This window comes from Peromyscus californicus, unplaced genomic scaffold (assembly GCF_007827085.1).
Source record: "Peromyscus californicus insignis strain IS unplaced genomic scaffold, ASM782708v3 Scaffold_11__1_contigs__length_118956290, whole genome shotgun sequence".
NCBI classification, from domain to species: domain Eukaryota; kingdom Metazoa; phylum Chordata; class Mammalia; order Rodentia; family Cricetidae; genus Peromyscus; species Peromyscus californicus.
Genome location: NW_026294402.1, coordinates 62,791,625 through 62,815,249, shown reverse-complemented (window position 1 = coordinate 62,815,249; position 23,625 = coordinate 62,791,625). Strand labels below are relative to the sequence as shown.

Here is a 23,625-nt window from a genome sequence, read left to right as displayed (position 1 = left end):
AATATATAGAAATTAGAGAAAATGTAAACAAATTGGTGGCTCTACATGAAGGCTGTACACAGATACACATCAGCTGATCAGAAACTGGTTCTTTGTAATAGAAGCAGGGTATACAAATATCACGAGACATGACTCTTCAGACCATAGCTACTGAACATGCATACCTAGAGAGTTTCAGCTTCGTAAGCTGCACCTCCATCTTGTCGATCACTGGAGGATTTACGGCATCTTCACCAGACACCAGACTGAACTGATTGTGAACTCTAATTAGCCCAAGGTCTACCACGACAGCATTGGTGGAGACGGAGGACTGCGGAATGACAATGACTGGAGCTTTCAAATCAATATTGATAGAAACACGAAAACTCCTCTGGGCAAGATCTTTCACGCTCGTGGCAGCCTTTTCCGCAGCCTGGGCAGTGGCGGCGCTCAGCGCCTCTTTGGCCACCTGGAAATTGTTCAGGAAGCTCTGTGGACAAAACGTAAAAGGAGAAATTCAGAAACAGGGACATCTGTGAGCTGGCCTTCTGCTAGCTCACATGTAATTTCCTCCACCAGAGTCCTCCGAGTTGAGCCCTTTTTCTCATGAAAGGAAGGAATGAAGAAATCCCTCCTCAGTCATGAGCTGCCCGGCTCTGACTAGTGATCTCTCACTGAGCAGGGTGTGGAGATAAACTCATCCTCAACGCCCTGACACTCGGATAGTTACTGGCTTCTGTGTGTTCCAGAAAACTAACTTCAATCACAGATAAAAATCATTCAATGACTTAGACTTCAAGTGTTGAAGAGGGCTTTCCGCGGCTACTTTCATACATACACACACACCAGGCATAATCAAAATATCCACCACCCAAAACCAAAAGTTTACAGCAAATGTGATCATAACACTTAATGGTTTCTAACGTGAAATGTGAACATATAAATAGTGACTTTACCAGCAATGACGTAAGGAACTTATGAAGGTAGACAATCTGAATACAGCCGACGTGCAATGTCACGACACCATCCACGGTGGACATGTCAGTGTAGGAATCCCCTTCGGTAGCATCTGGATACAAATCCAGGTTAAAACGAAAAACTTCATTTCCAACTATGGATACAGCCTGAAAAAACAGAAATGTGAATGTACTCTGCCCAGAAAAGCAATTACAAAATAAAGCCCCAGGGAGAAAAGGCCTGTAATTATAATCTTTATAGAAATACATTTAATTTGTAAAATAAGATATTTAAAATAAAATCCCTATGCAATAATAGTAACTATCTGTTCAGTGTTACATACTTTCTTATGAACTGTTTTGGGGTCAACATCTGTGACAATAATGTTTTCCAGCCTGGCAAAAAGTGACTGCTTTTTTGACTGAAGAGAAAAGGAAGAATCGAGGCCTGAAAAAAAATAATAATCATTATAATTTCTATAGATATAATATTTATTTTCATTATATTATATGATTTGGGGATATATAGAATGCATGAACTCATAATTATTAATTTCATGTTAAATAATATTCTTAGTTTTCTAAACACCAAATTTATAAATTGGTTAAAATCTAATTGCATGAGCTCCATCCCTTACTAAGGAACAGTTGATAGTAGTTTGGTGAGAAAGGATCATTGTTCTTTGGGGATATGGCCCCTGGGAGGTTGGCCATGCTCCCCATGTGGCCCCACATCCATGCATATTTAGGCAGCACTAACAGGATTTAGTAGGTTACTAAGTGTAATAAGGGGATATGAAGTAGGGAGGGGACTCAGTGGGAGGAGCTGGGAGGAGCCACAGTGGGGCGATGGAAGTAGCTATGCTCATCTTTCATTGTATGTATGTGTGAAATTCTCAAAGAATCAAAGAAATAGAAAAGTACACTAAGTGTATCATTTCTCCTGCTACACTGAAAAGACTCCTATCACCTTGGATGTGCAATAAAGACTATTAAAAACGAAAAGCAATAAAACAAAATATAATTACATAAATGTTCAATCCCCCAGGAGGAAAAAAAAAATCTACTGCACAGAAATCAATTCAGGATAAGTAAACATAAAGTAAGTTTTATACCTTATAGATACTAAGCCACTTACATGGGGAATGTGCTGGCTAGTTTCATGTCAACTTGACACAAGCTAGAGACACTTGGGAAGAGGGATTCCTAACTGAGAAAAACGTGGCCATAAGACTGGCCTGTAGGTTTGTCTACAATGCATTGCCTTAATTAATGACTGATGTGGGTGAACCCAGACCATGGTGTGTGATACCACCCCTGGACTAGTGGTCCTGGGCTGTAAAAGAGAGCAGGCTGAGCAAGCCATTAGGAGGAAGCTAGTAAGCAACACTCTTCTACGGTTTCTGCTTCAGTTCCCGCCTCCCCGTTCCTGCCCTGTCTTCCCTCCATGATGGACTGTGATGTGGAACTGTAAGCTGAAATCAACCCTTTCCTCCCCAGCTTATGGTCCTAGTGTTCATCACAACAGTAGATGCCCTGCCTGACAGAGGCTACAACAGTTTTATGAACAAAGTTTAAATAAGTGGGTGTATTACCAATCTGGAAAGGACAGAAGAAAAAACTACACTAGCCAGAATTTGGCCATCATTAATCCTAGGAAGAAAACATGCAGTTCAGGCATACCCTGCCAACCGTGTGCAGTTCACGGCCCTCTATCTGTATATTCTTTAACATTGCAATAAAGAGAAAGGGAGCAGCAGAGGGCAAGGAGAAAATACTTATTGTTAAACAACTGTTAAATACTGTGACACTTTACCTTGTATCTTGATTTCAGCAATATTGCTCTTCTCATCACAGACTGTGACACAGAACGCATTCAATTTGGCAAACAGCCTAAAGCCAATAATGTCACTATCTCTAGAGGACACCATCGCTAAAAATAAAAACAATGGATTTCAGTAAGCTAAATTCTACAGAAGTTTCTTCAAATATTTTACATAATATATAATATACGAATATAAAATTTAAAGTACATATTATATAAAACACACATATATAAAAATAGTCTAAAGAAAATAGAACATAAAATTCAAAAACAAAAAATAATGTGCCTAAAATCACACAGCTTAAGTAACATAGTCAGAATACGAACTAAGTTCTTTTGATCCAAATTCTAGATTCTCAGCCAACAAGATGCAATCACTAAGGTGCTGAAGAAATGGTTCAAAGAACGTGGGATCCCAGCCTTTGTGGGGCACAGCTTATCTTCAGACCGCCTCTGTCTGTCTGCCTCCTATCCACCACAATCTCTACCATGTGCTTCACCATCATGTTCTGCGTGGCAGCACACAGGCTCAGAAGCAATAGAGCCACGTGTCTGTGGACCGACACAAATCTTTGCCTTCCATTGGCTATTCTCCAGGTGTCTGTCACAGAGAACACTGATAACTCACATACATACCTTTCTGCAGGGGAGAGTTCTTTTGTTTCTCAGTTGCAGTCTGTGCCTCCTTGACAGCACCGGTGTTCTCAGTATCTGATGGGATGATGGTTGTCAAGTAGTTCAGGGAAGACAGAAGAGCTTGTGTTTGTAGCATCAGATTCAAAGATGAAAAAGCCACCTGAAAGTGTTTTGCAAAGACAATTAGTTATTTTCCAATTGCCATCTGTGACCTCAGCAAAGGCTGCCTCTGTCACAGGAAAGAGAGAGACAAAGGTCCATGACTCCCTGATGCAGGGACATAGAGAAGGCAAATGACACCTACATACTCAAGGACACAGGAGAGCATCACAGTAACTTATTCCATTCCCAAGCAAAATGGTCATGGAGCCTTAACTGTCTCTCCTGGCTATCTACACAGCCAACACATGTGGCTTTCCAGATCTTTAACAGGCTCATAGATCACAGAAAATGCTGTCTTGGTATGAAGTTCCAGAATCACCATGTGATTACAAATGTGGCATCCATGGCATTTTAGCTTAGGGAGCAGAACTGTGAACATGAACACGGTTTCAAGTATGAAGTAATCTTCTAAAACATGGTAATGGTCTTACCATTTAAAATCAGCACAGCAAGTCTAACTCACAGGGGAAAGCATTACATTTAAGACATGACTCCTGAGAGCTAACTAGCATCACAAATTTGTTCCTACAGGTCTGTGGTTTTATGAAAGCAAACTGAAACAAAAACTTGCTTATAAAAACAAAAGAACTAGGCCGGGCGGTGGTGGCACACGCCTTTAATCCCAGCACTCGGGAGGCAGAGCCAGGCGGATCTCTATGAGTTCGAGGCCAGCCTGGTCTCCAAAGCGAGTTCCAGGAAAGGCGCAAAGCTACACAGAGAAACCCTGTCTCGAAAAACCAAAAAAAAAAAAAAAAAAAAACCATAAACCAAAAAAAAAAAAAACAAAAGAACTAAGTAACAAAAAAAAAAAGGGAAGCCCACAATATTATAGTAGATGATGTCATCTCTTCCAAATGTGACCTACAGCTCATCTCTCTTGTTTTTCTATCATTTATTCATTTCATGTAGTGGTGGAGGAGCATGCAGACCACTGTGTGCTTGGGGAGACCAGAAGGCAACTTGTGGGAATAGGTTGATTCTCAGTTTCTACCATGTAGGCTGAACTCAGGTGGTCAGGCTTGGCAGGAAGTGACTTTACCCACTGAAGGGTGGGCGAGGCAGGGTGGAATTGGGGGGGGGGGTCTCATTTACTTTTTAATGTAGCTCATAAGTACCTTCTGACTCTTCCTCCTCCTCTATAATTTTTACTCAAATCATAATGGCTGCAGAGGTACTTAGCATCTATACTTACGCTTTACATAGTCTCTCACTCCTGTATTGCTAGACGGTATCAAGTTGGTTTGTTTAGGATCCTCTTAGTTCTTTATAATGAAATGCTCCGCCATGGCATCTCCTTATTTGGGAATAATACTGAGGCTCTTTAAAGCATAGACAGTGATAGACCGTGAGTATTACTTTCTAAGCTGGATCACACGGAAAGGTAATGGTAACACCTATGGGGCTAATTTATAATTTCAGTTGGTTCTTATCACATCTCAAATCAAATAATGTTCTCCAAAGGACCCTGGAGATTTCTAGAATGGATATACCATCTTAATAAAACTTCTTACCTTAATGGTTTGTTCAGTTTTTTCAAAAGTAGTTTGAAAACTAGGTCCATTCTTATCAACCTGAAAAAATAAAAGTTCCAAAGAATGAATTAAGACCAAAATAAACAAATATTTTATAATCTCTCTCCCTCCCCGCCCTGTGTGTGCGCGCGTGTGTGTGTGTGTGTGTGTGTGTGTGTGTGTGTGTGTGTGTGTGTGTGTGGAGAGAGGAGGAAGGGGAGAAGAGAGGAGAGAGAGATGAGAAAGCACATGCTTTGGTGGTTTGAATGAGAACTGCCCCCATAGGCTAATATATTTGAATACTTGGTCCCCAGTTGGTGGCACTATTTGGGAAGGATTAGGGGTGTGGCCTTGTTGAAAGAAGTGTGTCAAAGGAGGCAGGCTTTGAGGTTTCAAATCTTGCATGATTCTGTTAGCTCTCTGCTGCCTCCCAATTGCAGAAAAGGATGTCAGCTCCCAGCTAATGCTCCTACACCATGCCTATACTGCCCTGCTCTTAGCCATGATGGTCACAGATTCTAAACATTGAAAATTGTGAATTAAATGCTTTCTTTTATAAGCTGCCTGAGCTGTGGTGTACCTACAACAACCATATATCATTTTGTCATATTTTAAAATGACATACAAACACTATTTTTCATATCAGTGCAAAGTGCTCTTATTAAGCATGGAGGAACATTATTCCCTTGGGGACACTAAGTATGAGAAAGAAAGTTTGAGGGGAGAAGGTGTAAAGGTCATCTCACTCGCCCATCATTTGATGCATACACCACTCTATAAAGTTCAGTTCAATATCCAGTGAGAGAAACATCAGTTCTCCACAAACCGAATCTCTACAGAAGACTCAGTTTTAATGGGGTCTTTGTCCTAAGCCAAAAAAAAAAAAAAAAATCTATCTTCATAACCACTCATTGGACTCAGCTCTGTCCTTTCAAACGAAGAGGAAATGTGAATTCAGAAGACTCCCTTCTGTGAGCAGCTTTCTGCCCTGGCTACTCCCTCTGTCTCTCCACATCCACTCTGCTCTGTGCTTTCCCTTAGAAAACCAGTCACTGTATTTTCAACCAGGCAGGATTACATTTTTTTTTTAAGATTTATTTTATTTATTTAATGTGCACTGGTGTCTTGCCTGTATATATTCTGTGTGAGCTTGTCAGATCCCCTGGAACTGGAGTTACAGACAGTTGTGAGCTGCCATGTGGGTGCTGGGAATTGAACCCAGGTCCTCTGCAAGAGCGGCCAGTGCTCTCAACCATTGAGCCATCTCTCCGGCCCCAGGATCACATTTAACTGTTCGTTTGCATGTCCTTTCTCTTCTAACTTACAACGACTTAGAGAACAGGGAGAAACAACTTTTACTACAAAACAAGCGTCTTACAGCACAGACATTCATGAAGACATAACCGAGAGTCAGGGAATCAACAAGAACAAAGGCAAACAGGTCGATTCCCTCAGCCCTGTCCATGGGGCACGGTCTTCAGTCCACCCCTGGTCCTAGCACCTCTCCCCTGAACTCAGTCTAGTCCCACTGTCCTTTTTTAATGTAGTAGACTCAACTGACCGTCACTTATTTTCACAGGAGTCAGACCACCACCCGCTTTGCCCAGGGTTCCACCTCCTGGCTTAGCAGCCTGGCAGCTTTGTAATACCCTGTTCTCAGCAGCGAAAGCAGAAGTCCAGGAACAAGGGACTGTCCCATGACCTAACCCGAATACACACCCAGAGCCATTATAGAAACATAGTCATCCTCTTCCCTGGGGTACAGTGTGGGGTCCAGACAGCCATGTCATCTTCCCGTGGCCCTTACCTTAATGTACTCCACTTTTAAAAGATCTAATCCAGGTTTGTCTGAGGAGCTAATCAAGTGAAGGGGCTTCTTTTTGGATCCTAGATTAAACAGAGAGAGAGAAAGGGTTTGCAGATGAGTTGCTTTTATGAAATTTTAGAGTGTTCTACATGTCTTTGTCTAGTGGCGCTTTAAAAGTATATCTGTGTACATTTTCATGTATATCTGTTTACATTTTCATGTATATCGGTGTACATTTTCATGTATATCGGTGTACATTTTCATGTATATTGGTGTACATTTTCACGGCTCTGAAGTAACCAACAGGTGTGGAAATATGCCAGCTTAAATCCTTACCTTAAACATCTAGCTTACTTAAAAACATTCCCCTTCCCCTTATTCACAGTGTGCTCAAAAAGAGTCAAAACTTCTCAAGATATTCTCCAGGCCGCCTTGTATTTACAGGGCAGCAGAGTGGACTAAGGGTCTAAGAATGTGGAAACGTGAATTCTCATTCATCTCCGGTCTTAACCCAAAGCTATCTAACTTTCTCAACTACAAAACAAGGAAAATAGACTGGGACAATCTCTAATATACTGTTGGATTCTAAAATTGTATAAAGTGTTTTATTTATATTTATTAGACCCAAATAATTTAAATAATTCCTCTGCTTAAACCTGGGGTCGGGGGAGGATACAAAAAGTCTTCTTTTTTTAACAGAGGATAACAGTTAAAAAATTTTCTTTAGCAGGCTGTGGTGGTTTATAGCTCTAATCCTAGCCCTTGGGAGATAGAAAGGAGGATCCTTGTAGTACAAGGCCAGCCTAGGCTACACTGTGAGTCGAAGGCCAGCATGGGCTACTTGGTTTCAAAACCTAAACAAACACCTCTTTTGAGCTCAAAACTATGCTATGTGTACGCACACGCAGAGGAACTGGCTGGTCAGCCACTGAATCATGCCCATGTTTTACTCTTCAGTCTGCAAATCCTGCTTCTGGAACAATTAGAAAGTTCCCCCTGGTTTCTAGTCTTTCCCTTTTATACACTGTTTCTTAAGATTCCTTTATTTTACTTTTGTATATGACTATTTTACATGCATGTATCTATGTGCACCATGTTTGTGCCTGGTGCCCTAGGAATTCAGAAGGGTCAGATCGCCTGGACCTGGAGTTACAAACAGTTGTGAGCTGCCATGTAGATGCTGGAAATCAAACCCAAGTCCTCCACAAGAGCAGTAAGCGTGTGCAACTGCTGAGTCATCTCTCCAGTCCCCCCTCCAGTCTTAACTGACATAAAAAAAGAAACAGCCTAGACAGTTTATTGTTTACATTCATTACTCATGTCTACAATATAAATTCTATCATAATGCATTACCTAAGAAAATCAGTAACATGGGAAACATTATTTTTCTCCTCAACTGGAGTTTATTTTAGTTTCAACCATTTTCTAAAAATCGTAAAATGTCTTAATATTTGACTAAAGTATCAGGCAAACCTTTGGAGAATTGTAATTGCTGCAGACTAATTCATTAACTCATGCCTCAAATACCTGAGCTCACAAGATACACATTGAAATGATAAACTATAAGAGTTCACAAGAGGGTGGGCTTTGCATCTTCCCCCTTTATTTCTATCACAGTGCTTCTGTGCTGTGTGAACACTCTAATACAGCAATTCTCAACCTGGGGTCACCTAAGACCATCAGAAAACGAAAATGTTTACATTACAATTCATAACAGCAGCAAAATTACAGCTACGAAATAGCAATGTAATAATGTTATGGTTGGGGTCACCACAACATGAGGGACTATTTTAAAGAGTCACAGCATTAGGGAAGTTGAGAACCACTGCTCTAGGCTTCAGTATCCTAAGTCCAGGTCTGAATACTAAAACCTGTCATGAACAAGATACAGAGCGTGAACAAGTTATTTGGGGTCCTTCAGTCTTTCTTGGTCTGTGAATGGGAATGATCCTCCCTAACATCAGTGGGTTTTCCTGGACTCTGAGGTGGTGGACCATAGTGTTTGAGGCTGCCAGACCCCAGTGCCAGGCTTCCAGTGTTCTAGTCAGCGTTCTATCACTTACAGTTGTCTGAACCTGGGTGAATCATCATCTGCATATTGGTGACATGTGAACTGAAGACAGTAACATGGATGCTTCACAGCCACTGTGTTACCACAGTGTGGCTATTATACCCACTATAATGCAATGAGGTATTTCACTATAAATAAAACTATTCCAGACACACAAGGGTGCTATTTTTACTACTGAGTGCTGTATCTGTTTCCATGGCCATTACCTTTAATTTCATGGTAATCCAGGCTGATTTTCCTCAAATAGGACACTGCAGTCAGGTCAAATGTCCTCACTGTTGCTTCGGTCCCTAACTGAGTGACATTAAATACTATAACTGTCTCTTCTTCTTTCTGTTGCTTAGTGAGTTCCAAAATCACCTAAAAGAATCCACAGGGCAGTGGAAAGTTGTTGGTAAGCAATTCATAAAATGACAGAAACAAAGTCCTCCCCCACACACAACACTGCAGGAGTGAAGGCTCTGACCACACCCTCCACCAGACACAAAGACTGGGATTAGCTGAGAACTCTAATATCAAGACCATAAACACACATAAACAAAGCTATAGTTCTTAATGTCTGTTTTTTAACTTAGAAAAAAAACAAATGTTTGGATTCTTCTGAGAGTCGCAGTCCCAGTAAAGCAAAAGGTAAGAGTGTGCATTTCCACAATATTTAAAACAGGTGTGGCACTTTTTAAAAGACAGGTAAGAAATGATGGTGGTTGGGGGTGGCACAGCGGTGGAAGAGAAGAGCGACCACCTGGAAGCATTTGAAGACAGAGGCCAAGGGCTCTTCTGTTACTGTGGGTCAAATTGTGAAAAAAGGAGACAAGTCAAAAGCCAAGGGTGGGAAACAGACTAAGAAAATACCAATAACATTCAGATGTATCAAATCTGACATGAGTTAGGAAAGGCTGTCATTCTGGAATATCAAAGTCAACCACGAACACCTCTGTATTATTTTGCACTTTATTATCAAAGTGATAAGTTATTATAAAAATTTAAAACACAGGAAAGCAAGGGGGAGGGTGAAAAACTGCAATTCCACCAACCTGGAGATGAATACCATCATTTATAAAAGAAAATATGTACATGTAAATAACAGAATCTGTGCACTGAAATCTCCTTTACCCTCAAAATATGCTGTGCACATCTCATCAGGTTTTCTTTTTCTGTGTGGCCACTCTAAAAACAGGTCTCAGGACTGAAACTAGAAAGCACCATGCCCCACACATCCCACACCCCGCTCTGTCTCCAGCCAACCCCACCCCCACACTTTTTTGGTTTTTTTTTTTTTTTCCTTTTATTTTGTTTGCTGTTTTGAACAGGGTCTTGTTAAATTGACCAGGATGGTTTATAGCTCCAGCAGAGCCTGAATCCAGCAATCCTCCTGCCTCAGCCTTCTGGATAACTAGGAGCATAGGCCTATGCCACCATGCTTGCTTGGCTTTTATTTTTCATTTTACATACCAACCACAGTTCCCCCTCCCCACCCTCCTCTCACTCCCCCCACCCAAAATGACTTTTAAAGGCAAAGAAAAAGAGTTTCTAAGTTTGGTTTGCTAACATTTTCCACATTATACATGCACAACAATGGCCAATACTATTTGGCTCAAGGGGAAGTCACACTGCATGTGGAAGCACAGGCCTATAATCTCAGCACTCAGGAGGGAGTGCTGTAGGTAGGAGGAAAGTCACATGTTCAAAAAAGCTTGGGCTACATACTGAGATAGCGACTACAAAGTCAGCCTGGAATACACAGCAAAACTCTATCTTAGAAAAAATTAAAAGAGCTGGGACTGGTGGGGGGGGGGAGCGTAATATATACATCCACACACAAAAACAGAAATTTTATGCAGAAATGCAAACCCTAATTAAGAGACCTGAGCTTTTCGGAAGAGATTACACACACACTGATCCCCCTTAAACTATTTTTTAAAATAATCTTCCTGGTTCTGAAACCGTGTGTGCCTTTGTGTAGCAAGGCACAGCTGACAGAAAAGGAACTAGAACACCACATTTTTAGTGCACCTGAAGCTGAGGTCAGCTCCCAGGACAGAACACCATACAGAGACCAACAGGAATGTGTGCATAAACAGAAAACACATACCTCTTTAATCTCAAACTTGAGCAGAAGATTAACCAGCTCCTCATTTGGAACCTCAGGGGCTTTTTTCAGTTCTGAGACTTTCACAGTTCTGACAGTCTGTGAGTCTCCATCCTCAGCATCAAAATACTCGTCATCAGAATCTAAAGCAAAGAGACATGCATTAGCCCAGACAGTATTCACTGAGAACCCACCCAGACACTAAGCCTAGGCCTAACAAAGTCCATTCATGCAAGAATCTTCATATTCAGACTTAAATACTTGCAATTTTTCAAGTCCCAAAGTGATTAGAACCAGCATGTAATAAAACTTAAACCAAATAGTACTCTACTATCTTTCCAGAAGTGACTCGTTCTTCACTTTAGTTCATTCACTAACCATTCGGTAAAATATTTATTAGGCATCATCTACATGTACCAGCATGTGACCACCACATTGGAAACCAGAGGGGCCAGGCCTTGACCTTGTTAGATATGACCTTGTCTCTATGAAGTTTACATTCTATATTCTTTTTTTTTTTTAAGATTTATTTATTTATTATGTACAGTGTTCTGCCTGCATGTGTCCCTGCAGGCCAGAAGAGGGCGCCAGATCTCATTACAGATGGTTGTGAGCTACCATGTGGTTGCTGGGAATTGAACTCAGGACCTTTGGAAGAGCAGCCAGTGCTCTTAACCACTGAGCCATCTCTCCAGGCCACATTCTATATTCTAATTTGAAATTGTAAGACATCACTTAGCCCTGGTTAGAGAAAAGTATCACAGAGAAATACAACAACGTATTTAAATATTTGGAAAACACTGTCAACTCCATCACCCTCCCTTAAAAAAACAACAAAACCTCTTCTTCATTTATCCAACAATGAGACATGAGCGTTGGTTGGCAGCACGGCTAGAATGGTGCTTTCAGGACCCCCTGCTTTCTGAAAACACTCTCACTACAAAACTGTGTGTAGGTTAGCGTCACAGAGAAACAGTATTTCCCAGTCTTCACCTGATTCCATTCCATCTAGCAACAGGGAAGTGCCAAGAAGACCTTTCGTCCCACCTGAAAGAACTGGAATCGAGGCTACCTAACAAAGAACACAAAAGTTTTTTTTAATACACGCTGAAAGGAAGGATTAAATACTACAGATGAGGTCTTTCTATATTATCAAAAAGCAACAGGGGACAGAGGAAGATGGGAAGATATGTACACACATCACAGTCAGATTTTCAAGAAACTAAGTCAATCAAATAAGAGTCAGCTGGAATTTACAAAGGATTAAAATTTATAAAGATAAAATTATGCGCAAATCAAGTAAGTAAGTCTTTGTGTATCATTTAGTTGCTGTGGGTAACAATATGAAAGTCCAATTTATCACAGGGCCCTCGATAATGGCATCATCGTCAGCTAACTTTCTCAAACTTCTTTTCTAAGTCAGTAGAAATCCAACATTTATTTCAAGCTATAAAGATGACTCCAATTAAAGTGACCCAGAACATTTAAGACTCACCAAAAAAGAACAGTTTCAAGTTGGTATTTTATTTGCAAGCTTATTTTAAAGACTTATATTCCTAGTTTTATTTATTTATATATTTTTTTTTTATGTATGAGTGCTCTGCATATATGCCTGACGCCAGAAGAGGGCATCAGATCCTATTACAGATGGTTGTGAGCCACCATGTGGGTGCTAGGAATTGAACTCAGGTCCTCTGGAAGAGCAGCCAATGCTCTTAACCACTGAGCCATCTCTCCAGTCCCATATTCCTAGTTTTATATAAGGTATATTTTATACATGTGAACCACCTTTTCCTTTCACTTCTGTTGTTTTTTACGTTTGTTTACTTCTTTAGAGGCAGAGTCTCACGGGGTAGCCCTAGCGGGCCTGAGACTTGCTATGTAGCCCAGGCTGGCCTTGAAAGCAGAGATTCCCCTGTCTCTGTGCAGGCCCCATTTCTGCATCTTTGATCTTTCTGGTTAGAAAGCCTGTCCTTAAACTACCACCACCACTCTGAAGGTGTGGTTTTCTGAAATCACCTTGGCATTTCTACTACAATCACTTACTCACCTGTCTCTCTGGAGACTGTGTGGATGACTTCTGGGGCAAGGGTATACTATTAATCAAACACAGCGCATCTTTTATCTTCTGGTCAGAAATCCTCACATGCATCAAAGGCAGTCCTCCTGACACTTTAAATCTAAAAATACAATATGAGTGAGGTCTCAGGGAGGGGAAGCGAACAGGCAGGAAATGGCGTGGTGAGGTCAATGGCTGGCCAGCCATGTTTGAATCCATCATACTTAGATGCACACTTAGAGAACAGAAGTTCACTGTAAGTCAGTTTTCCAGACCATCTACATCTATCTTCCTTAAGCAGTAAACCTTTTTAAAAGAACTTTTTTAAAAACAGGGTTTCACTATATAGGCCCAGCTAGCCTGGAACTTGCTGTGCAGATCAGACTGGCCTCAACTCACAGACTCTCTGCCTCCTAGGTGCTATGATTAGGAGGGTAAACTAACACACATAGCCTAAAGTTAAGTAATGCATTACAAAAGTCCTTTTGAACACAATTCTCTACTATTAAAAACCAAAACCACATTATGTATTTTATTTCCCGGCATCTAAGACTTCTTTCTACTTATTCCAGAGTGTCTGCCCCATCGCTCTCTATCTATCACCTTGTCTTGCCCTGCTCTGTTTATCTGTCACACATGTGACATGTGCGCTTATTTCCTGTCCCTTCGGGTTAAAATGTAAGCTCCCTGAGGTCATCTGTTTTGCTGTTGAGTGTCCAGCCTGCTCTGGCAGTTGTTATATCATCTTTCCTTACACTATGTGGCTGCCTCGTGTCTGTCTCCTAGTGTCCTGACCACAGGCTGCTCACAAGCTTGTTCAGCTGACTCTCCAGCTGCCTGGCTAAGCTGTGAACAAGCCTGCAGATCCCTAATTCTTAAAAGGGTTACTGGCTGGCATTCATTGCAACAGGTTTTAAGTAAAATTCTTAGTACAAATTGTCACTATTAGGGGAAAAAAAATGGTCTCTAACGAATGGCCTCCTTCTAGGAAATTAGAATGAAACGCAGACAAGTGCGCAGGAAAAAAAAAAGTGATAAATGTCGAGTGGAAGTCATAAAGATTTAAGAATAGAAACAAAATAGAGAAATAATTGAACCCCAAAGCTGGCTCTTTCAGAAGAAAACTGCTAACCCTCCAGTATGAGTGATGAGGAACGAAGAGAAACAAAGGCACTAACTGCTTGTACCAGAGCCAGAAAGCAAACGTCCACAGTTTGTTCCGAACGCATTAGAAGGTAACAAAGACTGTGAGCACGTTTCACAACTCAACAGCCAAGCTGATCAAATTCAACACATGCAATGCTTACCTAGAACACTTCAACCAGAGAAAAGATCATCCAAAACAGCTTCCACGAGTTTTAAATCCTCTCTAAAAGAAAACTGTAGGCCTAGAACACGTTAAGCTTTGGAAGGATCTCCTGACAGAACATTTAAGTAACTACATGAGGAATCTTAATCAGATTGGAAGAAGCCAAACGAAGTTAAAATTCTATGGTTTCGTTCATGGGAAATTCTAGAAAAGTCTATCAAATATTCATATCAGGGAACAGACCAATATTTTCCAAGGAAAGAAGTAGGAACAGGAAAAAGGGAAGGCAGGGCTCAAGGAACCTTCCATAGATGAGGAATATGTTATCTCAATTGCAATGATGACCTCATGCAGACATTATGTATGTTACAACCACAAAATTTGGTTTTAGAAAGACTCTGTTTCATGATCATATACTAAACTCAAAATCTACTTTCTACTTTTTATTCCCTTAGACTTTTCTTGGGATTGTATGTGGTTTCATGACAAAAAATAAAAGAACAAAAAAACAAAAACAAAAACTAACTTCCTTTGAGATTTTTATTTCATTGATATTAAATCTTGACTTTCATACATTCAGAATCTCAGATAATTTTTTTTTTTTTTTTGGTTTTTCAAGACAGGGTTTCTCTGTGTAGCTTTGCGCCTTTTCTGGAACTCGCTTTGGAGACCAGGCTGGCCTCGAACTCACAGAGATCTGCCTGCCTCTGCCTCCCGAGTGCTGGGATTAAAGGCGTGCACCACCACTGCCCGGCTCAGATAACCAATTTGTATAGAATATAAAAATCTAAATATGAATTCTGAAGTAAGAGAGACAACATATGGCTTAGTCAGGGTTACTATTGCTGTGATCAAACAACACAATCAAAAGCAACTTGGGGAGGAAAGGGTCTATTTGGTTTACACTTCCATTTCACTGTTGATCATCAAAGGAAGTCAGGACAGGAACTCAAGCAGGGCAGGAACCTGGAGGCAGGAGCTGATGCAGAGGCCATGAAGAGTGCTGCTTACTGGCTTGTTTCCCCCTGGCTTGCTCAGCTTGCTTTCTTGTAGAACCTAAGACCATCTGCCCAGAGGTGGTCCCATCCATAATGGGCTGGGCCCTTTCCCACCAATCACTAAGAAAATACCCTACAGGCTTGCCTACAGGCCAATCTTATGGAGACATTCTCTCAATTAAGGCTTGTGGTGATATTTCGTTAGTTTTTCTTAGTTATAATAGAAAATAAATTAAATATAAAACTTTAGACTCACAAAGATAGATAATTAAGTATTTTCTTTAATTTTGCCAAATGCAAATGGATTAGATATTGTTACTGTAATTCTTACTTAATAATTGTTTTTGTTTTATATAGTTTTACTATATTAAGGTTAAAACCTTCCTTTTTAATTAGACGAAAAAGGGGAAATGCTGTGAGATTATACTCTTGAGATTTGTCACTCTGATTTAATAAGATGCTGACTGGCCAGTAGCCAGGCAGGAAGTATAGGAAGAAGACTAGGAGAATTCTGGGAAGAGGCAGGGTGGAGTCAGGAGTCGTCAGCTAGCAGCCAGGGAAGCAAGATGAGAACGCCGCCCTGAGAAAAGGTACCAAGCCATGTGGCTAAACATAGATAAGAAATATGGGTTAATTTATGTGTAAGAGCTAGTTAGTAACAAGCCTGAGCTACTGGCCAAGCATTTATAAGTAATATTAAACCTCTGAGTCAATTATTTGGGAAATGACTGCCAGGTATTTGGGAGTTGCTGGACAAACACAGAAACTTCTGCCTACAAAGGTCCCTCCTCTAAGATGACTCTGGCTTGTGTCAAGTTGACATAAAACTAGCCAGAACAACATACTATACAAATAAGTATTTTTTTAAAATGTATTTGTGCTGTAAGACAGAATAATCACTGTTATTTCCTCTCCCACATATATCCATCTCTGTTTCCTTAAACTTCAGTAGCTAATATAGATGTAGCACCCTTGTTGATTTCTAATACAAAAGACTCATACATACCTGGCCATTCTAACATCCTTCTCCACCATTGCCTTGGCCAACTCAACATGAATATCCATGGGTTGCAATATGTGCATAGTTGATGGATGTTGGAATCTACACTTTTTCCAGTTTTCCTCTTTAAAAATAAAAATTTAAATATTAAATAACTTTTTAAAATCATTAGATATTCTGTGCAAAATATAACATTGCTAGAAAATACTTAACAAATTTAATGAACAATTTTTACTTCCTTCAGCATACAAGTTAAATCATCTGTATTTTAACACAGATTGGTAGAAGACAAAAGAAAATATATCAAAAAAGACTGCATGTGTAATAACCACTATTTTTCCAAAAAGAAGATTCTAAAGACAGATTTCCCACATGGCTAACATAGTCCCATGCAAAACTTTATCCACGACAGGGACTGAAGAGCTCATTGTTCAAATACTTATTTGTAAGGACATGCAAAGGGGAAAGCAGTGTTGATGGTCTGTGTAAACACTCTCCTTTCAGAGCCTCTGAGGTTCCTGACAGGCACCAAGTAGATATGTTATCTTAATGTTAAAAGAGCTCACTATGCAGGGTAGAGCATGGCCTCTGCATGCAGAGATTACATCCTCAGGTGACTTTCCACAAAAGGACATGCTCAAAGATATTTAATCAACACCCACTTCTTCTAGTAACTAAAGGAATATGGCGGACCAAAAAGCTGTACATAAGCAACAGAAAACACCAAAGCTGTGAGAACATAAACTATTTTTAAGTTTTAGGAGTGTATCTACAGGATGAGTATCTGTAGTGAAAACATGGGAGAGCAGAGAAGATATCTTAAATTTCAGAAATGAGACTACGTTTGTATACATAGTGAGATATCCTGGGAATGGGACCTAAGTTTAACCACAAAGTCCACCTATGTTACAGACACATCCTACATGTAGCTCAAGGGCCATTTGGCATCTGCAGGGCATGTGTGCTTTAAGTGCAGCCCATATCTGAGATTACATTCAGGATTTTTACTTGTGGCATCATATCAGCATTCAAAATGTTTCAGATTTTGGAATAGCTCACATTTAGGATTTTTGGATCAATGAAGTTTACCATAGCATTTTTTTTAGATGTAGTATTCTTTCAATATATGTTTCTCAGATACTTATAAAAGTACTTATAACATTGCAAAAATAAAGACTGGACTAAAACCGTACATATTTTCAAATAAAGGCAGCATGGAGAACACAGAAACATCTGAAAACATTAGAACAGAAGAGTGTGAACCAACTGTAACTTCTTCTGTGTTCTGACAACTCAGTCATGCTACAGACAAAGGCCATGCACAAACTGAAGATTACCCTAGGACTAATAGTCTGTTATAACTGTGACATCCTGCACTGGGCCACTCCTACTGAAGTGAGCAGCAGGAAAAGTGTACAGGACAGTGGCTGGGACTGATACCCAGGAGCAGACAGACCCATGCACACACACTGCCAAGCCTAATAATGCATGCATGTACACCCCCACAGCTACTGGAGCTAATCTGACCGCCCTAAGAGCTGAGCAGTGGCTGACCTGCTTTTGCAAAGAGCAACTGTACACTCTTTATTTCCACATCAAACTTGTCATATGCCTTGTCTATTATTTCTTCCAGAGATGAATTAGTTGTCTTCTGTGTACCTTGGTCTTTACTGTTGAGCTAAAGTGGAGTGAAGAAAAAAAAACCTGAATTTTCTTATATAACGTAAAAGTATACATATAACACACTTTGGTCAAATTTCAAAACTTCTAACTAAAGACAGGAGACTTCCTTAATGAGCTCATATTCTGCCTAATTTCCTGGTGATTTGTAAGCAGTTCGTTAGGAGTACATTACCTCACCACATGTCTGTTATGCTTGAATAAGAGATGCTGAGCACATTTGTACTCACTGAGCCAATTACACAGCTGTCTGCATCAAATGTCCTGTCCAGAAGGAAAGTTCCTTCCTCTGTCTGACTCCTAAGAGGTAGGTACTGCCAACTATGGCTCGGCTCTCCTACAGCCCACCTTGAACTCCTCACCTTCTCGACACTACCATGAAAGAAGCCATTAGGACCAGCTCCAACCTACTTCCTTTTCCCCTTCCCAGATGGAATCAAGGCTCAACTCAGTTTAACTGTGACCTTTTGCCAAATGCTTAGATTCAACAAGATGAAAATCCAAAACCCCACTCTAGTTGCTTAGAGCAATGAAGTATACGTTTATGATATATAGATACATAATTAACATATTGTATGTGTATATATGACATAAATGATATATATTACACACATTTAGAGATAATTTCCTTCAAATATATGGCCCAAAAAATGACACTGTAAAATTAAACTCTATAAACCATGAAAACTAAGATAATTTCTCCTCTATTAGGTAGGAAAACAGAAAAATCATCCATCCAGTCCTCAGTTCCAAATTATTGCCATTACAGGAATTTCTAATGACATTTCTTTGTTTAGGTAGCCATATAATATGTGTGAAATAAGTCTAGGCTTAATTTAAGTGAACTTAAAAACAGCAAGATATCAGACATACAGTTAGCAAACTTGTCAAAGATAAAAAGAAAAAAGTACATATACACCTACCTGAAAAGTACCAAAATCTAAAATGAGAAGATTTGACTTTTCATGGTGAAAACCTGTCTGTGGAATTATTAGATAAGAAGGCTTTAGATTGATCCTTAAATCGAGGGTTTTCCGAGTCTCAATAATATGTGTAAGTCCTAAAAGAAGGCCAGGAAAAAAAATGATATGGTCAAGTTGAACTACATGGTGATACCATTACCACAAAGACTAAGAATTTAACTTGAAAGGTATTAGTGTCGGTTCTGTCAAAAAGTAGATTCTCAGTTCATCGTGTGAAGTAAACACTGCATTGAGTTGTCCCATAGCGTATATACATAATACAGCATATCCTAGGTAACTAGTATTTGTCTAGGCAGCCTGATGAAATAGTCTGCTGCATCCGTTAAACCAGGCATGCACAGCATGGTGAATGGTTTGGAGGAAGGAGAGGGAGGGTCACCTCAAGATCATTCGAAGGCACAGGATCTTGGGTGTCAGGCAGACAGATGCATCTGTCCCTCCATTACTCTCTTTCCTGGGCAGTCTAACAACTTATACAAGCCTGAGTTAGCCATAGAACAAAGCCCAACTTTAAAACAGAAATAAGACAACCTCAACTACTTTAAACACAATGTTTCCATTGCAATAGACATGTTTCAAGTTTAGGGGGTGCAGAGAGACACACTAAAAATGTCACCTGTAGCTGTTCTCTCCTTGATTTCTTCCAGCTTCATCAATGTGGCTGATGTAATTTGCTCAAGATCCAACCCCTTATTTGACTGAAAGAATTCAACTACAGCATTGATAGTTTTCTGTAAAAGAATTTTTAAACACAACAGGTTAGATGTCAAATCTATGTTATAAATCTAAAGGATTTACCTCAATTATAAATAGCTCAGGCTTTGAACTAAGGAATCCAAAGATACTCTCTGCATTCCCTTCAGGAGGGAGAGACAACTGTGAGCATGGCAGAGCCTAGTGAGCTCACTGGAGAGAGGAAAACCTGTACATTTCACGGCAGTGGCAAGAGGTCTAAGCGGCATGTGGTACTAGCAAAGGACATGACCTCTGGTTTCAGCCTCCAGTTAAAGTAAATCTATCACTCAACACTGTACTTGGATTCTGCCATGCTCTGACATTTGGAGGAGAAGCAAGGGGAAAGTTGTTCACTCTTACCTACATATAAAACCTGAATATACAAATATCAGAGATTTTATAGGATGAAGAACGTTCTGGAGATCAGCTGTACAGCAACTTAGTACAGTTGTGAATGTGCTAAACAACCTGAACCACGATCTTACCACAAATGTGTAAGATGGTAAATCTTGTCGTGTGTGTTCCACTACAATATAAAATCTTTTCATCTGTGTGTGAGTGCTTGTGCACAGGCACACACACGCATATCATAGCAAATGGAGGGGGGTAAGAGGACAGTTCTGTGGAGTCAGTTTTCCTCTGCTGCCCTTACATGGGTTCCAGCAATTGAACTCAGGTCATCAGGATAAAGTGCCTTTATCCACTGAGCCATCCTTTCAACACCCAAAAAAACCTTTTTTAAATTTTTGTGTGTGTATATGGTGTATGTGTATGTAATATATAATCACGTGCGTGTGCAGATGAATGCACCCACGCACATGTGCAGAGGCCAGAGGAGAACATGCCATCCTGTTCTGTCACTCCCTGCCTTCTTCCCTTGAGTCTGGGCTTCTCACTGAACACGGAGCTAGGCTGGCAGCCAACAAGTCCCAGCAACCTCCTGCCCACCTCCCACAGTGCTGGGTTACAGGCACATGCATGCCCATGCCGGTGTTTTACTTGAATGCTGAGAATTCGAACTCAGAGCCTCGTGTTTGCACATCAAGTGCACTTACGTATTAAGCCAACTCCCCAACAGCTTTAAGAAGTCACTCCTGCCGGGCAGTGGCGGCGCACGCCTTTAATCCCAGCACTCGGGAGGCAGAGGCAGACGGATCTCTGTGAGTTCGAGGCCAGCCTGGGCTACAGCGCGAGCTCCAGGAAAGGCACCAAAACTACACAGAGAAACCCTGTCTCCAAAAAAAAAAAAAAAAAAAAGAAGTCACTTCTGCCTACACTTACAGCGTCATAGATGACCTCCACAGGCTGGGACTGAACGATCAGAGTCTGGTCAGCAGGACTGTTCTCAGGGTTGGTTTCAAACTCAATTTCAAGCAAGGACGATGAAGTGTCACCAATGGAAGCCACCAGTGATGGCACAATGTCTTGTTGTCGCAAGCCTGTGACGTACCAATGTTCTAATTTTGCTTCTATCCTATCCAATAAGGAAAAAGCAAGCATGTAAGAGATGAAGTGATAGCTATTCCTTTGAAAATTCCTTTGAGAACCATCCCTATGCCCAAAGTCACAGCTCATCTTCCTAGGCTGGCTTTCATTTACCTACAAAACCTGCCTCTGCTGCTGTCAGTCACTGTCTTACTAGCTCTTTACCATCCACAGGAAAACCCACTTTAGTCAACCCCAGCACATGGCACACATCTGGTCACGGTGTTTAAACACAGATAATACCACCAACCTGTGTCCACGCCACTCCCACACCCTCCTCCTGCTTCTCCTGGCATCCTTCCCACCCAGCTGCCTCCACCTCCTACTGTCTCAGTTACTCTTGCCCACAACTGAGCCGTGCAGTCTACCTGTGGGCATTTCACACCATGCTCCACGGTAAGTTGTCTAATGTGTTAAATGGTCTTAAACTAATTTTTTGTAGATACTCTTACCAAATGCAATGTAAAAGTCCTGAAAACAGAAATGTACTACACACTGAAGGGCTGCTGTGTGCACACACTCTAATAAAACACTGCCCGACAAACACTTGCAGAGGTAAGGAGGAAAGACAGAACAGTGACTTATACCATTCACCATAAAACATAAACAAATCTTCTTTCATGCTGCGTAAGATTACATAATTGAGCTAGGCAGTGGTGGCGCGTGTCTTTAATCCTAATATATGGGAGGCAGAGGCAGGTGAATCTCTCTGAGTTTGAGGCCAGCCTGGTCTACAGATTGAGGTCCAGGACAGCCAGGGCTACTGAGAGAAGCCCTGTCTCGAAAAACCAAATATACATTTGGAGCCTAAAATCCTAAATGTAAATGAAAATGAAGTTAACTTCTTAAAAACTTACTTAAGTGCTTGTGCTCCTGGTCGCTGGGATACCTGGGTACCCAAGCCAATTATCTGAATTCTCAGGATTTCTGGAACATTCTTGTTTTCTCTTATTATAATAGAGGTGCTCACCAACTTCAGGGTCAGTATATGGGCCACATACTAAACAGAGGAATGAATGAAAATGGTTATCATGTGAATGAATTCTGACTTTCATGGTTTCATCTTAAATATGTCGAATCATCAAACGACTCAACAAAACCTACGGGTTCCAGCACCTACATATTCTACCTACTCTCCATAACTGAACAAGACTAGAACACTCAATGCCAGGCTACTTGGACAGACAGACAGCACACTTACAAATGATCCAAGCACACTTGCTTAGTTTTAAAGAAACAGTGACCATCCTTTTAGGAAGAAAATCTCCACTGAGAAGCTTCCACTTAAGCAAACTTAGCACGTAACCAATCTTCTAGCTGAGGAAAAGAATTTGAGGACATGCTTCCCCTCAGAGCGTGTGAACTTTTAAGAGCATGAAGACAGTCTATGAAGTGAGTCTCGCACAAAGCAGCAGCACTGAGGAAACACAATCGCCTGGTGTGGTCGAGACCCAGGAACACACAGCTAAAGGGAATCAGAGGAAACTCTCCAAATGAAGAGCGGAAAGACTGAAACGCAGAGAGCTGAAAAGGGGACAGAAGACACTACAAGGGCATGGCTCACATTGTGAGGAAGCATTGTGGCAGAAACTGCTCACGCTGGTGAGACCTTTGACAGTCAAACTACGTGAATAAGAGCAAGTGTAAATTTATACCACAGTAAATGCTGAAAACCGAAAGAGTTAAAAACCGAGATTTCTCCACTCGATGGCCCTGTATCTGACATGAGCAACATTAAGTGGGCTTAGTGAGTTGTCAGACAACAATGGGGGGGGGGTGGAGGAAGAAAACAGTAATAGTTGGGAGGGGGACATCTGGGGATATGGGGGAGGTGGAAGAGGGAACTAGAGATGGATTTGATCATATTTCATTGCATTCCTATACGAAATTCTCAAGAATACAGGAAAATTAGAAAATTGTACTATGAAAAATTTAAGTAAATAAAAATGCCCTTCATTGATTAAAACAACATACAAAGAAAATGAATGAACATAAATGTCACATGGATACAGTACAGCTCACAGCTGAATGTACTGACAAACAGTGTAAGCCAAACAGCAACAGAATCATGGACTCAAACTCTTTTTAAAAAGGAATCAACAACCTAGAATCTTAAACACAAAGGTGGGGGGAGTATCCTTAAGACACATGGGAAAATAATAGTTATTTTCAGAAAAAAACAAAAATTGAGGAAACTAATTACAAACAGAGCTTCACTAGAGGGAAGAAAACAGCAGCCATCACTCAAGAGAAGGGAAATAAAGGCAATGTCGGAGACAGAGCAATGAGGGGACCCAAGATGCAACTCATGACACTTTCCATCTCCCCAAAATCATCTCT

At 40.7% G+C, this 23,625-nt stretch overlaps 1 protein-coding gene across 4 annotated transcripts in view; it reads right to left on the bottom strand.

Annotated features, from left to right (window-relative positions):
• Vps13c (vacuolar protein sorting 13 homolog C) overlaps window positions 1-23,625 on the bottom strand; it is a 158,229-nt gene that overhangs the window by 81,296 nt on the left and 53,308 nt on the right. For all 4 annotated transcript variants that reach the window (XM_052713287.1, XM_052713296.1, XM_052713302.1 and 1 more), the window contains 17 exons: window positions 22,143-22,285; window positions 21,082-21,274; window positions 19,682-19,796; window positions 19,006-19,142; window positions 17,957-18,080; window positions 16,409-16,526; window positions 13,087-13,216; window positions 12,030-12,108; window positions 11,040-11,179; window positions 9,154-9,307; window positions 6,877-6,956; window positions 5,070-5,129; window positions 3,397-3,556; window positions 2,752-2,868; window positions 1,280-1,383; window positions 936-1,103; window positions 165-469 (listed from right to left, as the gene is read on the bottom strand). In XM_052713287.1, coding sequence (XP_052569247.1) covers window positions 165-469; window positions 936-1,103; window positions 1,280-1,383; window positions 2,752-2,868; window positions 3,397-3,556; window positions 5,070-5,129; window positions 6,877-6,956; window positions 9,154-9,307; window positions 11,040-11,179; window positions 12,030-12,108; window positions 13,087-13,216; window positions 16,409-16,526; window positions 17,957-18,080; window positions 19,006-19,142; window positions 19,682-19,796; window positions 21,082-21,274; window positions 22,143-22,285 — 2,327 coding nt within the window. The remainder of the gene's footprint in view (window positions 1-164; window positions 470-935; window positions 1,104-1,279; window positions 1,384-2,751; window positions 2,869-3,396; window positions 3,557-5,069; window positions 5,130-6,876; window positions 6,957-9,153; window positions 9,308-11,039; window positions 11,180-12,029; window positions 12,109-13,086; window positions 13,217-16,408; window positions 16,527-17,956; window positions 18,081-19,005; window positions 19,143-19,681; window positions 19,797-21,081; window positions 21,275-22,142; window positions 22,286-23,625) is intronic.